The following is a 14,904-nucleotide window of genomic DNA, read 5'->3' on the forward strand; positions in this document are numbered from 1 at the left end:
CCGGCCGTCACGTGGGCCGGGCCGCACCGGGACCCGCCGTAAAGAGCCGGAGCCGCCGCCGCCGCCGCCACTTCCCCGCCGGGCGCAGGCAGGGACGCACCCACGGGAGACGGCGGTGGCGGGAGGGGAGGGACCGGGGGAGGGCAGCCCCTCTCTGCCAGGGGGTCCCGGTTGTTTTTTCCTGGTTTTTTTTTTTCCTCCTCCCTCCCGCGTAAACTTTATTTTTATTATTATTATTATTCTTTTTCTTTTCCTGGGATTTCCCTGGATGGTCTGAGCGCAGCTTCATGCCCACCCGGCAATGCCCGGCTCCGCTCCCGGCCTGCTGCCATGTGAGTACCTGTACGGGAGGGGGGGCCGGGGGCGGGATGCTCTTGCGGTGCTCCGCGGCTTGAGCCCTCCGTCAGTACGGAGAGGACTGCCTGAGGGTTATTTCGCTTTTTAACAAGAAAACGGCAGCGCTTGGTGGCTGGGGGACACCGGGGATGCCCGGGCGCCCGAGGGGCCGCCTCCAAGCTAGCAAGGCCCCAAGGCGCGCTTCAGGCCCGGGGCTTGAAAAAAAGACGCGAAGCGAAATACTTTGGGGGGGGGGGGGGGAAGAAAAAAAACAGGAAAAAAATTTTGTTGGTTATTTTTCGGCCCTTCGGAAGCGCCCAGGCGGGCGGCGGGGCGGTGGAAAGGTGCCGGCGGGGCCGCTGCCCGTTTCGCGGAGGTTATTTCTCGCCGTGGCTTGGCCGCTGCTCTCGGCCCGGCGCCGCGGGTTTCCCCCGCGGGACGAGCTGACCAGAGGAAAGTTTAAAAGGAAAAAAAAAAAAAAATTACAAATTACGGCCCCTGCTCGAGGCAGGGAAGAAGCGCTTTCGGGTGCGAAGGGCCCCGGGCCGGGGTCTCCCGGGCTGGGCCGGGGTCTCACCCCGCGGCTCTCGGCTTTTCCCCCCCCAGGTTCCTCTGAGTGAGCCCCTCGGCAACGTCGGGGCGCAGCCGGCCGGGCCCTGAGCAGCCGCCGAGGACGGAACATGTATCAGGGTCTGGCCCTCGCCCCCAACCATGGCCAGTCGGCTTATTCCCACGACTCCAGCAACTTCCTCCACTCGTCGGCCGGCTCGCCCGTCTACGTGCCCACCACCCGGGTACCCTCCGTCCTCCAGACGTTGCCCTACCTGCAAGGCTGCGAGCCGCACCAGAGCCACCTCGCCAACCCCCCGGGCTGGGGCCAGAGCGGCGGCGAGGCCGCCGCTTTCAACGCCGGCAGCCCCCACCCGCCGTCGGGTTTCTCCTACTCGCACAGCCCGCCGGGCAGCAGCCCCCCAGGCCGCGACGGAGCCTACCAGGGGCCCCTGCTGCTGGGCGGCGGGGGCCGGGAGCAGTACGGCAACGCCTTGGTACGCTCCGTTAATGGGTCCTACTCCAGCCCCTACCCCGCCTACGTGACCCCCGAGATACCGCCTTCCTGGACGGCCGGACACTTTGAGAGCAGCGTGCTGCACAGCCTGCAGACGAGGCAGGCGGCTTTACCCGGCCGCAGGTCCACCTTCGGTAGGTCGCCGTCGGCCCTCACTGTCGCCTCGGGGCGCCGAGTAGGTTTTACCGGCTCTCGGAGCCGGGTCGGAGCCATCTCCAATCCCCATTCCCTCCCGGCGTGTTGATGGCTCGGCCCCCGGGGTGAGCTGCCCCGCTGGCATCCCCGACGGGAAAGGAGGGGATGATTTTATCCAGGGATGGAGAGATGGTCTGGGCACGGGGGGTGTGTGGCTGACCCTGGACAGAGGTGGGGGGGGGGGGGTGGGGGGGGGTGCCACGAAGGGCAAAGACCACGTTTCAAAGGAGAGCAATTCCCCCGCAGGACGGAGGAGCAGAGGCCGTTCAACCCCCTCCCCCCCCCCTACTCCCCCGATATCTCCTTCCCACAATATCGACTTTGTGCCTGTGCTTCAATACTTACCCTTGTGTTTAAATTAGCAGGGCAGATTTATAGCTCCCTCCCTTTTAAGTAATTTATTGTGGTAAATTAGTTTATATTTGAACAGACTCTCGGTCTCCTAATTCGCCTTCGCCCAAAGAGCTCCGCAGCTGCATCGCTCTGCGGCCTTTGGAGAGACACTGAAACGCACTCAGGCGTTGAACAATAAACCTCACTTCAATTCGTTTGCATCCACACCGGAGAGTCCTTTTAAACCAAGCCCCGGACAAATAAAGTTTTGGGCTTGGTTTAAAAGGACTCTCCGTGCGCAGGGTTTATAACCCCGGGGGTATTTCACCATCCTCCCCCGGCGGTGGTTTGCAAAGTCCTTTAAAAGCCACTTCAAGATCTCAGCCGCGTTATCATCTTTACTGCCGTGAACCGAATTATCTTATCTTTACCCCAAGAACAAAGTTAAACCAGGGAAGCAACCCCCCCCCGCCCCCTCCCCACCGAGCTGCCTCCCCGGCTCGGCTTTTCCTCCCACGCCGGAGGGGCTCGGGAGCGGTTTCTTTCCAGGATTTTCTCTTTGTCTGGGAAAATCCGTTGTGTTGTGCGGGAGGGGATCGCCCCGGTCCTGCCGAGGGAGGTGATGGCTCAGAAATCTCTTCTGCGCTTTGAATTTGGTGGTTTAGGATCCGGAATAGTGGCCGCCGTCCTCTCTGCCGTTTATTTTTGCTCTCGAATAGTGTAAACCGCTCTTAAGTAGCGTAAACTATTCTTTTTTCATTTAATGAATTATTGCAACTTTTTTTTTTTACTTTTTACGTTTTATTTTTATTTTCCATTTGCCCTTTTTTAATTTTTGTTCTTTTCCCTATCTTTTTCCGTTGGATCATTATTAATACAATCGAAGATATTTTTTTTTTAAAGCGTATTTTTCTTCGGAAGAAAATAACATTCCAGGCGGAGAAAGTTCTTTCAAAAAGAGAGAGAAAAGCGGCAGGAGGAAAGATACCGACTCTCAATCGAGGGGTCTTTCGGGTTTGCTCCGGGCTGCCCGTTTACCGCGGAGCCGCGCTCGGGGCAGAAACGGACCGGGAACGGTGCTCGGAGCTGGCGGCTCCGCGGCTTCTTCCCGGGGCTTTCGGGAGAGGACAAAAGTGAGGAAAAGCCTCTCTAGCAGGGGTTTAGGGCCGCGGCCGGCCGGTGATGCTCTCCCGGGGAGCCCCCGGCTGTCCCGCGGCTGCCAGCCCGGCTTTGCTCCATGGACAGCCCCGAGCCCTTCCCCAGCCGGGCCGTCCCCACTGGCCAGCGACTAACGCGCCTTGATGGAAAATCAGGAAAATCGCCCCATTTTGCTCCCCTCTCCAATTTATTTTTGCAACCCGGACTGCGCCCGGTGCAGGGATAACACTGTGCTCTCCCGCTGATGGGTTGCCTGCCCGCTCCCATCCCAGGGAGACCCCGGCGGTGCTCAGTCCTTTGGGGTCTTTTGGGGAAGGGATGGGGGAATACGCAGTCTTTGAGCAAAATATTAAAAGATTAAGGTGTGGAGGGAATAAAGGGGTTTGGTCCACACTTTGTAGGGTGGAGGTAAACTCCCCCCAGGGCAGAGATTGTACCTCGCAGAGGAGTAGTGGGGCACAGAGGATTAGGGATCCTCTCCCACAGGGTCCCCGTGGGCAGTGCGGCCCTGGGTGACCCTGTCCGGTGGGGACGGCTCCTGACCCGCACACCTTGGATATCTCTTCCAGAGTACCTGGAGGAATTCCCCGGGGACGGCCGGGAGTGCGTGAACTGCGGGGCCATGTCCACGCCGCTCTGGAGGAAGGATGGCACCGGGCACTACCTGTGCAACGCTTGTGGGCTCTACCACAAAATGAACGGCATCAACCGGCCGCTCAAGCCACAGAAGAGGCTGGTAAGAGGGGGAAACCCCACAGGGATCTCCTGCTTCACCCAGGGGGTGGCTGGAGGGCAGGAACCAGGGGGCTGTCACGGTCCCCATGCCGTTGGGGGTCTCTGTATTTGTGTTAGGGCCTGTTTGACCCTCGGTCCTCCCACAAATAAAATGCCATCGGCACTGGCAGGAGCCCCTTGTTGCGGTGTAGAGCTGGCTGGGGTCAGGAGGAGTGGAGCGAAGCCAGAGGGATTGCTGCCCCGGCACGGCTGGTGGGCAGCACGGAGACAGGGCAACCAGGACTGGAGGGGTCTCGGGACTGCACGGAGGGGCTGAACCGCAGCCGAGCGGGGGAACGATCAGCCCTGCCTGAGGCCCACGGCTCTGTGGGCTTTCCCCGGCTCCGTTCCCACAGTGGCCATGTTGCTTTTTATTCAATAATAATTATTATTATTATTTCCTAGTTCTTCATGCAGACACACATGGTCTAGGCAGGGTAGTTGAACAGCAGACAGGGCTGATCCTGAGCTGGCCCAGGCAGGTTTGCAGCTGCTCGCGATGGGAGCAGGATGGGGCCCAGTTCCCCCGTTGCCTTCACCCTCCTGCCGAAGAAGGAAATTTGGGGTTAGGTAGTTCCCAGTTTCTCTGCAGGTTAAAGCATTAATTCCCCCCCCCCCCGCCTCAGTGTGATATTGGGCTTCCTCCAATTGGGATCCCATTGTGAGAGAGGAAAGGCGCCTCAGATTTTTTTTTGTAGCGTCACTTTGGGATGTTTAAATTTGGTGGTAACAGTTTTGGTTTCAGAGCCTGTCGTCAGAAGCCATCATTACAAACAGGATGTTTGTTGGAGCCGTGCTGGGGAACAGCTGGGAGCTCCTTTTGCTTTCACTCAGGGTGTATTCCCGCAGTTATTTTTCTGCATTGCAAAACAAATTATTAGCAATAATCCAACAGTGACAAGTTTCTGTGTAAGAAAACCATAAAAAAAAAAAAAAAAAGAAAGTGGGGATTGAGCAAGATGTTTCATTCTGATTCTGGTCCCAGAAATCTGGCTCTGGATTTGCAAAATGAAATGAGCAGCAGCTCTGAGGAAAATCACTCTGTTTTGTTCATCGCATCAAAATCGAGGCATTTCTGTGAAACATTTAGCATTATCTGACAGGATTTGCCTGCCTCACCAAACCCCTCCTGGTCTCCTTTAATGTAATGACATTAAATCTGCACCCCGGCAGCGGGCCCTGGTCGCTGCTGCGCTGCAAATCTCAGAGTTACGCTGCTGATTTCTTCACAGTAAATACCATCCATGCAGAGAGAGAGAGAGGTGCAAACCAGTTTAAGTTTCAGACTGGTATCAAAATGTGGTGCTGGATGAATTTCCAGGGTTTTTTTGAACAGCTTTTCCCCAAAGGAATTGGAGAGGTCTTGCTGCTGTTCAGTGTTTTATTTCGGCGCGTGGGAAGGGAGACGGCCTTGCGCTGCCTGCACCCTACCCGCGTGGTGCAGGCAGCGCTTGGGAACCCCGAGCTCCCTGCCTGCTCCTCTGTCATTGCTGGCAGAGCCCCATACGTAGCACCCATGAGGCATTTTTTGGCAAACATTTCAACAAAGTTTTCTGGTGGAGAACACTCGTTCGCAGAATTAAGACCGATTCCCAGGGATGAGCAAATCTTGTCGGGAATTATCAAAGCATTTCCAACCTTTTATACTATTATTTTGGTAATCAATACTATAATGATAAAGCCCAAATGAAAGAGCTGATTCTTTTTCCGGGGAAACATTTCAGTAAGGTTGAAATACTTGAGGGGATTTTATTTTATGGATTAGAAAAAGGGCTGCAATTGTGCCTTTCCATCCTGACTTTGGAATGAAACATTTCAAAATCTTGGATTTTCCCAGGGGTTTGAAATGTCATGTTGCAACAAGTTCTGCCCCGTCAGAGGAAGGGGGATCCACTGGTGATGGTCAAGAGGGTGCCAGGCATACTCTGCAAATCCACCACCGAGGGAGCGACCTGCACCCCTGTGGCTTGGGATTTTTCTTCCCCTGAACGATTCCCATGGCAGGGGATGTCTTCCCTGCTCATAACCCCACCCGTACGGGGTGGGTGGGAGCAGAGCAGTGAACGCCGTGACACACCGTTGCTCTAGGAACGATGAAATTGGCTGTTTCACAATACAGTGAAATACAGACATGGGAAGGAAAAATGGTTGCTTTTGTCCTTTACGTTACGACCTTTGTTCTGTAAGTAGATGCCACGCTGGGAGTTATTCTGACTTCTGTTTTCGCAAAGCAAAGTCCCACTGAAAGCCCTGGAGAACGCAACGTGGCCCAGATAATACTGCGGGAATGATGTCCTGCAGCTCGGTAGCGCTCAGCCCGCTTGTGCGTGGGAGAGAGCAGGCAATAGTAGTGTAGTTTCCAGTTCATTTTTTGTTGCTTTTTTTTGAGATAAGGGCAACATCCTCTATGCAGCAGGGACAGCCGTTTTGCTACAGCCTGCGTCTGGCTTCAAAGTGCTGCGGCTTTGGGCAGAAAGGATTTATCTTAGAGGAGGATGGAGGCAACACTTTATTTTAGGCAGTATCTTTTCTAGCCAAAGTTTCTTGGCACGTTTCACAAGATGATACCTTAGACCCAATTCTGAAAGCCAAATCACTTTTACCATCCAGGAGCAGCCGGTGGAGGTGGATGGCTCCATCCTTGCGCATGCAATTCTCCCGTGTTAGGAGCAGAGCTGTACCGCGCGGGCCAGCACGGGGGGCAGATGCTCAGCAGCTCCCACACCATCCCGAGTTGAAGGACTAACCTGGAGTTGAGTTTTGCTGGTTTGGCTCAGGGGGTATTTTTTCAGCCTGTCCTTTTTTAGAGTTTGCAATGCATAGTGCATTTGGTGCCACTTTTGGGGAAGGTGGGGATGGGACTGATCACAGCCCTGGGACAATCTAATAGGACCGTAGAGCCATGCAGCATTCATGGTGTGTGCTTTAGCTTTCTGCTGGCCATCAGTTCCTTCTGCTCCCTCATCCTCCAAGGTGCAGGTTTGCCCAGAGCCATGGTAACAAAGGTAAATCTCAGAGGATGCTGCTGCCTTTAGTCCCGAGCCTCGGATCTGCCTGCTTGCAGGAGCTGAGCTCGGGTATCTCAGCACACTTTGCTGCAACCTCTTTCCTATCAACACTAGGTCCCTTCTGTCCTGCTGGCAAGGGGCACAGAGAAGCATTGATTGAATCTGGGGGTTCAGAGGCTTCTTTTTTTCCTGTGAAGCCCTGTGGTTTCATTTCCACCTCTGAAAAGGAGGTGAAGCAAAGTCTCTGATGGCTTTGGGCTCCCTCGGAAGGACCTGCCATGCTGGCTCTGAATTTTTTGGGCTCTCCAGGCAGCGCTCACACACAGTTGATTTGATAGGCACCAACTTACCATTCCTTGAGCTTATCAGCAGCACTTGGCTGTCAAGCTGGGTCTGTGAAGAGTTTTTGTTTGAGTGTATGCTGCATTTGTATAAATAAACACGAGCACAATGTTGAAGTCAACAACTTCCTAGACAAGGTCAGAATGGTACAAAGGCAGCTGGGTGGAGGCAGGCAGAAATGCATTTTCTTTTAAGGGAACTGCTGGGAAACCAGCAATAATGTATTGTACCCTCGTCCTTCAGTGAGCAACAGTAGCCTTGACTGTCTCTTTCTTGCTAAGCTGGCAGGTTGTGGTGCAGGGCCAGGTTCTCGTGGGGTTTCAATTGTAGTATTTGGTCATGGAGGATGGTTTCTGCTCTCCCTAACTGTACGAGGAGGAGGCACCCCACAGAATGAGGTGCAGGAGATGCAGAAGGCACGTGCTGCTGCCCCAGCAGAAAGCCCGCGAGCAGGTTGCAAGGCAGTGTTGGCAGGGCGGGCAGAGCTCTGGCGGGGCTGGCATTGCCCTTGGGCCACCGGAGCCACAGGTCTCATTGCCACCTCGTCTGCAAGCTGCGGACAAAGCGTTGTATGAAATAGGGACGGTGTGTCCCTCCCTCCCAGGGACCTGCAGTGGCCCAGAAATCTCGGGGCTTTCCAAAGGGCTTTGCGTTGGCCTTCCTCCATCTGCAGGCGATGGCAGATCTCACCAGCCCACGCCGGGCACAGTTACCCCAGGGCTGAGTGCCTCCAAATTCCCCTCTGCACCCGTGGCAGGAGCTGGACCCCAGACCCGTTGCACCCGTCGGGTGCTCGGCACGTCTTTCTGCTCCCATCGGGGCTGAGGTCCCTCCTGGTTGCAGGGATGAACGGCACAGCCCCCGCAGCTGAAAGGCTTTAAGGAAGCTCTGTAGCTGCTGCAGGATCTTGCTGTGACACCATGTCCCATATTAGGGACAAGGATTGCTGTCCCCTCCTCCGTGCCAGGCTCGTCAGCTCACACCTCGGTGCATTATTATTTTTGCCTGGTTATTTCTTGAAAGCGAAACAATTTCCAAAGCAATACTGTTATTTGCAAATAGTTGCTGAGACCTCTTTGCTGAGCAACAAGTGAATCAAAGCTTGGGCATGTTACTTGTGTCTCTTGAAACTCAAAAGCTGATCTTTATTTGACTGCTAACTTTGTAAAAACATTTCATTTTTATCCTACTCTTCCCACCTCATCCATCATATTCCTCAGTCATGATATCAAGCAATAACGGAACAACAAACAAACAGGGAGTTCTTTATTGCCTGCATCACCTATTGTCTGCCTTTGAGAGGAATCAAAGTGATTTTTCTCAAGGCTGAAGAACATATTCAAACACCTGAATGTGGAGAGCCTGTGATATTACTTATGTCACTGGTATCTTATACTTAGTGAAGTCTTTCATTAAAATAGTCTCAATACCTAGTGCTAAGAGACTTTCAAATGAAATGCCTATTGAGCTGACAAGTCTGTATATAGAGACTTGTGAATTTTCCAGTGGCTTGGGGTACCGTTGTCAGAAATGAGTTTGCTGCTTCTGCCAGAATATTTTCCTTCTCCATTTGGAAGTATTAATGTTTCAGAGCCAGCAATCACTGCACTCACAAAATATGTCATTAATTAATGTTTGCACGGTGTTTCTGCAGCCTGTAAGAGAACAGATTATCTGCGAGACGTGCAAAGAATAACCTCCCTGGTCCCATCATGGGCCACTTCGGTTTGGTTCTGCTCAGTTCAGCCAATTGATTCCAGTTGTCTTAAACCAGAGATTAATTGGGGTGTTGCTAACTTTAGTGGTAGTTCTGAGTGCAGAAAAAGAGAAGAGTTCACTTAAAACATGAGGAGTTTTCTTCGTGCTCTTAAAGCCTGGCTGGCATTTTCCATTTCTTTCTCCATCTGAGTGGATCTCCTGGAGGAAAGTTCTCTGTGCTCTGAGTCCTGATGAATTCCAGCAGATTCGCTGGAAGTTTGTGAAACGAGCTGTGAGGATATTTGCCAGGTTTATCAAGCTCAATAAAAAAAGCACTTGCAAATTAGAGTGATCTCACTTGAATGTAATTTCTTTGATCTGAATTTGGCGTTTGTGTGTGTTTCACATTTTCCAGGAAATTGGTGTAATTGGAGATTTTCTTTTTATATGACAGGAAATTTCCCAATTAATCATTCCTATGTGTGCATTCATGTCTTTGTTTGCTTGTTTTGAAGTCTTCATCTAGACGTGCTGGCCTATGTTGCACTAACTGCCACACAACCAATACCACCCTCTGGAGAAGGAACGCCGAAGGGGAGCCCGTCTGCAACGCCTGCGGCTTGTACATGAAGCTCCACGGGGTGAGGAGCGCGTCCACACCGGGAGGGACCCTTTGGGCGCTGGGATCACCGCCCAGCAGGTCCAGGATATCGGGTCTGGAGGGACCAGCCTCTAGACTGGACCCAGAAGAGCCGTAACCCAGTCCTGACTCCTTGAACAGTGAAAAGCTCAGTCTACTAAGGTTCTCCAGAATAAGGCTAAGGGGGTACTGGAACACTCTCAGGAGGTACCTGCATAGAGGAGAGATTTCTGGCACTGGGTGGTTCTTAATTAGGTTGTTTGCCAAGTTACTCCCCAAAAAGAAAGCTTACCAAGCTCCAGTAGCTGGAGACTGAAGGTCCCCAAGCCCAGACTGGAAACAAGGAGCATATTTTTCTAGATGCGGTCATTAAGAATGTGTGAAGGATGCTAAGGAGTCCACATGAAGGCTGGCTGATAACATTTATCCACTGAGGATGGGAACTGTTGGTAACATGTCCATCAGCCAAAGAGGAAACTTCATCCCTCCATACAGGCCTCTGCAAACTTCTGCCTAAAGGTTAAAGTCTCTTTATCCCATGACCCCCCTCTGAGCCATGTACACTCTCAGTCTGTCAGTGTAATTTAATAGGGCCCTGTCATAAAGGTCACTAATAAATCAGGAAAAGGAAAATAGGAAATAAAGGAAAAAACAAAATTTGTGGGAAAGCCTTAACTGTTAGCCTTATACATCTTCCAGCCAAGGCCTGTTGCAGAGAAAAATAGAACTTAGTGAAGGACAAGGACTTTAGGTGCTTTGCATGAGCTACAGCATGTAAATAGGAGAGCAACACGTGTGTGGGAAGGAGCTGAGTAAAATACAGTATTAATGATTCCAAACTTTATGAATGTCAAGGTACCACGACCTCTGGCCATGAAAAAGGAAAGCATCCAGACGAGGAAAAGGAAGCCTAAAAACATTACCAAAGGCAAAACCTCAGCAGGTACAGTGCTGCTATAATCCGTCATGGGGGCTTGGGGCACAATTCACCTCAACATGTCTTCTGCAAGAAATTATCATAATTAGAAAATAATATTGTGATTTTTTTTCCCTGGTGATTGCTTTAGATGTAGGGCCTCTTTTTATGTGTAGACCTTACACGGAAGGAGGATGCTGGGTGGGAAATCTCACTGCTGTCATACTCCCGCGAGGCTCCTCTGTGCTGTGGGCACCTAGCTCCAGCCCAGCAGTGCTCATGTTCAAGCAGATCTGGGCTAAACTGAGTAGTGGGAAAAAACAGGGCTGGGAATGGTGTATTAAAGAATTGAGGGGAAGGTATCATGACACTTTCAACATTAGCTCACTCAGCCTGTACCAGGACCAGCACTGCCAGGCTGTGAAAGGGTGCTCCTCCTCCTCCATCAGCATCTTGGCAGCCAAATACAAAGGCTTATCCTGGCAGAGACGCGGTGGAGAAAGAGAACAGTAGAGTCGTGCCATGAGATGTGATGGTAGCCATTAAAATACAGATTTTCTTAGAGCAGATTTGCATCTATGTTGCTTCACCATCCTGTACCAATTGTCTTCCAGGGTCTACGACTTCGGCCACTAACTCCCCTTCTTCCATTACGAACTCAGACAGCACGGTCACTTTAAAGTCAGAGCCCAGCGCGACCTCGCAGTATCCTGGACAAACCGTCGTGTCAGTGTCCCAGGTAAGGCACAGGGACCCACAACCATCGCCTGCTGGGGTGGATGCTCCACACGCCTCGCTAGTTGCTTGACCTGAGGGGCCTTGATGAGGCTAAGCAATTAGTTCATTGCACTGGGGGCCACCAGCCTGATGGACTGCCTCAGACTGAGGAAAGCAGGGAGCGTGAGCCAAGACGTTGCAGACCAGGAAGGGCTCCAGCCTGTTTGCTCCCCATCGGCTCTTCCATCTTGCACTGGTGAACCGGGAGGTCCAAGCTCTGCTGCTGCGGAGGCGATCGGTTGGCGAACTGACTTCGGCGCAGAGCTGGGTTTAATTCCCATCTCCTGCCATGAAATCCTGGGAGTCACACCCCTGTCGAGTTGGTGGGATGAGCCGAGGGTGGAAACCTAGGTAGCTCCCAAGAAAAGGCTCCCCGGGCATACGTTATCTGCGCTTTATAGCCTGAGGTACTCAGCGCTCACAGAGCTGTAGTGCTGTCAGAGACCCCAGATTGCAAGGCTGTGCTTCTGCCCTGAGGATTTCTTTAGGGCGGGTTACTATTTTGTCTTGGCAGAGGAAAAAAATGGCTCTAAATCAACCCACACATCAAAATTTTCTGACCCAGCACTATCTTTATGCTGGGTCTAAGCCCTCCCCAAGCTGGACATGCGTGCACAGAGGGGAAGCTCAGCTCCAGCACCCGAGCGCCTGGCGCAGTGCCAGCGGCGCTGTATGGGAGAGGGGGTTTTTTGGCTGAAACCGATAAATCTGATTTGTGCTGCACTCTTAAAAAATATACACGCGCCTAGAGATCTCCAAACTGGACATGTTTAGTCAATAAATAAATGCAGATGGGCCCCAGGATGCCTCCTCCTCGCTTGGTCCTGGGGATGGAGCACCCTTCCTGCCCGGCTCGAGGCTCCTCCAAAGGGCAGCAGTAGCATCAGGGATAACCCACCCTGTTCATAATCCATCCTAGTCCTACCACCACGTTACGACAAGGGGGAGAGTGACCGGCTGGCTAATAACAGGCTTTCTAATGACTTTCTGCTTCCCTCCCCGGGGCAGGCGCAGAGCCAGTCGGACGAGGTGCTGGCCAGCAGCCACGGCGAGTTCAAATTCGAGCCTGAGGACTACGCCTTCTCCCCCACCACCATGGCCCCGCAGCCCGGGCTGAGCGTGCCACTCCGGCAGGACTCCTGGTGTGCCCTGGCGCTTGCCTAGAAACCCCCAACCTCCAGCAAAAAGCCTCGGGACCAACGTTTTTGGCTGGCCCTGCAAACGGCTGACGGGCAGGAGGACGGGTTGCCCCAGCGCTTCGGGACTGTGGGCTGTCAAGCCGTGGCCACAGGACAGGATTTTCTTGGAGGATGCGCATGGAAAACACTGGCTGGATGGGGCCGGGATGGCACCGGCTCCCCAAAAAGCTCATCCTTGGCTGGAACAACCCAGGGTTGCCTCCCTGAGGCTGGAGCCCCGGGGCCACCTCCGTTTTCCCAGGGAAAGCCCTCCTCCTTTGAGATGAAACCAGCAAATAAATGCATCCCAGAATCTATGTTTATTTGCAGTGATTTCTCCCTCCTATGACTCCTCTGTGTGCAATTTATTCCACTTTCCAATAAAGACTGTAATGACATGGCACCAAATAACTTAATTTTATTAAAATGTAAACTGTGTGGCCTCCCTTATGTTTTATTGGCCACAACAGGAAGAAAAGAGAAAAAAAAAAAAGCAACCGTTGTTTTAAACATTTACTGTTTTATATTAAAAACGATCATCTCTATAGAGTGTTAGCTTCTGAAGCGTTTAGCATATCAGCACTGAGCTGATGAGTCATACATGAAATAAACACGCTGCTCTTCCGTTTCCAGCTCCAAACAAAGATTTTTTTAATATTATTTTAGGCAAAACACATGACAAGAATGGTCAAAACCTCCCAATAATAAAAGAATACTGAAATGCTGTTTTTCTTTCGTATTTCCTGATTGTTTTTTGATATTGCCAACTCTGAGCGTTAGAAAATCAGAAGTTAGTCCTCCAAAAGTTAAGAGAAAGGTTTGAGGGACTGAAAAATAAAGGATGTCTTGGAGGTATATTTGTTTGCATCCAGCTTTGGGGATGTTTTGAATGGAGGATTTCCAGTTTTCAGCCATGCAGGGCAGACATTCCTTTTTAATTATTTTAACAAAAGCCAAGCAGAAAATAATTTCTTGGAGCTGAGCTGTAGCAAAAGATGATCAGTGATGCAAAACCCACATCACACTTCCAAAAGCTGGCAACAGCGTGTCTCAACAGCTTCTCGGAGCTGCCCCAGGGAGGTGGGTGATGGGGAGATACGCTTTTCTGGGGACATGCAAGGGGGCCCTGAAGCTCCTGAGGAGCCTGGGGGTGAGAAGACCATACCGAGGTGGGGAGATGGGTAGGAAATGAAGGGGGAGCAAGGTCATGAAGTTACTTCTATGGCCTGCTTTATTTGTTATTTCTAAATAAAATCCCCAGCCTGGCTGAACGGCTATTTATGGCCAGGAAGCCGTCAAGTAATAGTTCCTTAATATAGAAGTTGACCTGTCCAGGGCTTCCTGGAGCAACTCTTCCTCTTGTCAGAAGAGATGGATCGCTTGATTTTTATTATAAACAACAGGCTAAAGATGGTGAGGGAGAGTGAATCTGACATCGAGTTGCAACTCGGCTGAGATGGAGGATGATGCTTTCCACCATGCAACCCTTACTGGAGGAAAGGGGATGCTCCATGCACTGGGGAGTGTCGGTCCCCTCCAGTGCTGCCATAGCTCAGCGGTTGGTCCCTCAACGTAGCCCTGTGCAGGCATGGAGGGGTCCAAGCCACCCTTTTATCAAAGCCCACGGATGAAAACTGTCTTTGGCGGAGTATTTCTTGTGCTTCCAGAGCTTCATTAGCAGCTTGCATCATGCCAAGCTCCAGTGCCCGGGCAGGGACTGTCACTGGGCATCCCTCCAGCGCTGGGCTCGGCAGCGGCACACCGTGTTTGCATGGCCGGGCTCTCACTGCGGATCCGCGTCTCCACCATTTGTTTTTCCACTCTTTGGCCTGCCAACATCCGCAGCAGAGCCGGACGCAGCCATGCAGCAGATAAGCCAGCCAGCAGCATGGGGCTGGCGGGGTGACACCGTCCCCAAATCCAGCCCAAACTGTGCCTCTGGGCATCAGGAAAATGGGTGATGTGGCTGTGGCTCAGGTGACGTGCAGGCACCCAAGGTGACATGTTGGGACTCGGGCGGGCAGGAGGGAGCAGGAGCCCTGGGCGTAGCGTGAGTAACGCTCCCAGGCAGCTCCCCAAACCCCAAGCTTTGCAGGCGAAAAAAAAAGGCAGCACAACACAAGTTGTGGCAAGATGATTTCTACGGACGATGGCAGGGGGTCCTGACTTTTTCGTCTGCGTGACCCTGAGAGGGAGAGTTATTTTAAAGGCAAACAAGAAGACCCAAACAATGCCAAGATGTTGACACCAGTGGCTCCAGCAGTTTTATTTATTGCCTGTTGGTAACCGTCGACCGGGTGTCGGGATGCTCTAGGGGCTGGTGGCTGATGAAATGAGGCAGAGGGACAAGAAGTGAAACAACCGGGACGTGTGTAATTTTTCCTTCCCGCTCGCTCCCTGCACTCGCTGGACGGCATCGTCCACAACGCTGGTTTCTCATTTCTTGGGGGTGTCTTCCAATCTTTCACTCCCACCCCCAAGGC

The 14,904-nt window shown here is 52.3% G+C and overlaps 1 protein-coding gene across 1 annotated transcript; it reads left to right on the plus strand.

The window, feature by feature from the left end:
* The first annotated feature begins 1,016 nt into the window (after positions 1 to 1,016).
* On the plus strand, positions 1,017 to 13,090 carry GATA5 (GATA binding protein 5). Its single transcript, XM_052785442.1, has 6 exons — positions 1,017 to 1,536; positions 3,658 to 3,824; positions 9,426 to 9,551; positions 10,406 to 10,493; positions 11,081 to 11,205; positions 12,252 to 13,090. The coding sequence occupies exons 1-6, from the start codon at positions 1,017 to 1,019 to the stop codon at positions 12,405 to 12,407; spliced, it is 1,182 nt and encodes a 393-aa protein (XP_052641402.1). The 3' UTR covers positions 12,408 to 13,090.
* Positions 13,091 to 14,904: the final 1,814 nt, after the last annotated feature.

The sequence above is a fragment of the Harpia harpyja genome, chromosome 1, assembly GCF_026419915.1.
Source record: "Harpia harpyja isolate bHarHar1 chromosome 1, bHarHar1 primary haplotype, whole genome shotgun sequence".
NCBI classification, from domain to species: Eukaryota; Metazoa; Chordata; class Aves; order Accipitriformes; family Accipitridae; genus Harpia; species Harpia harpyja.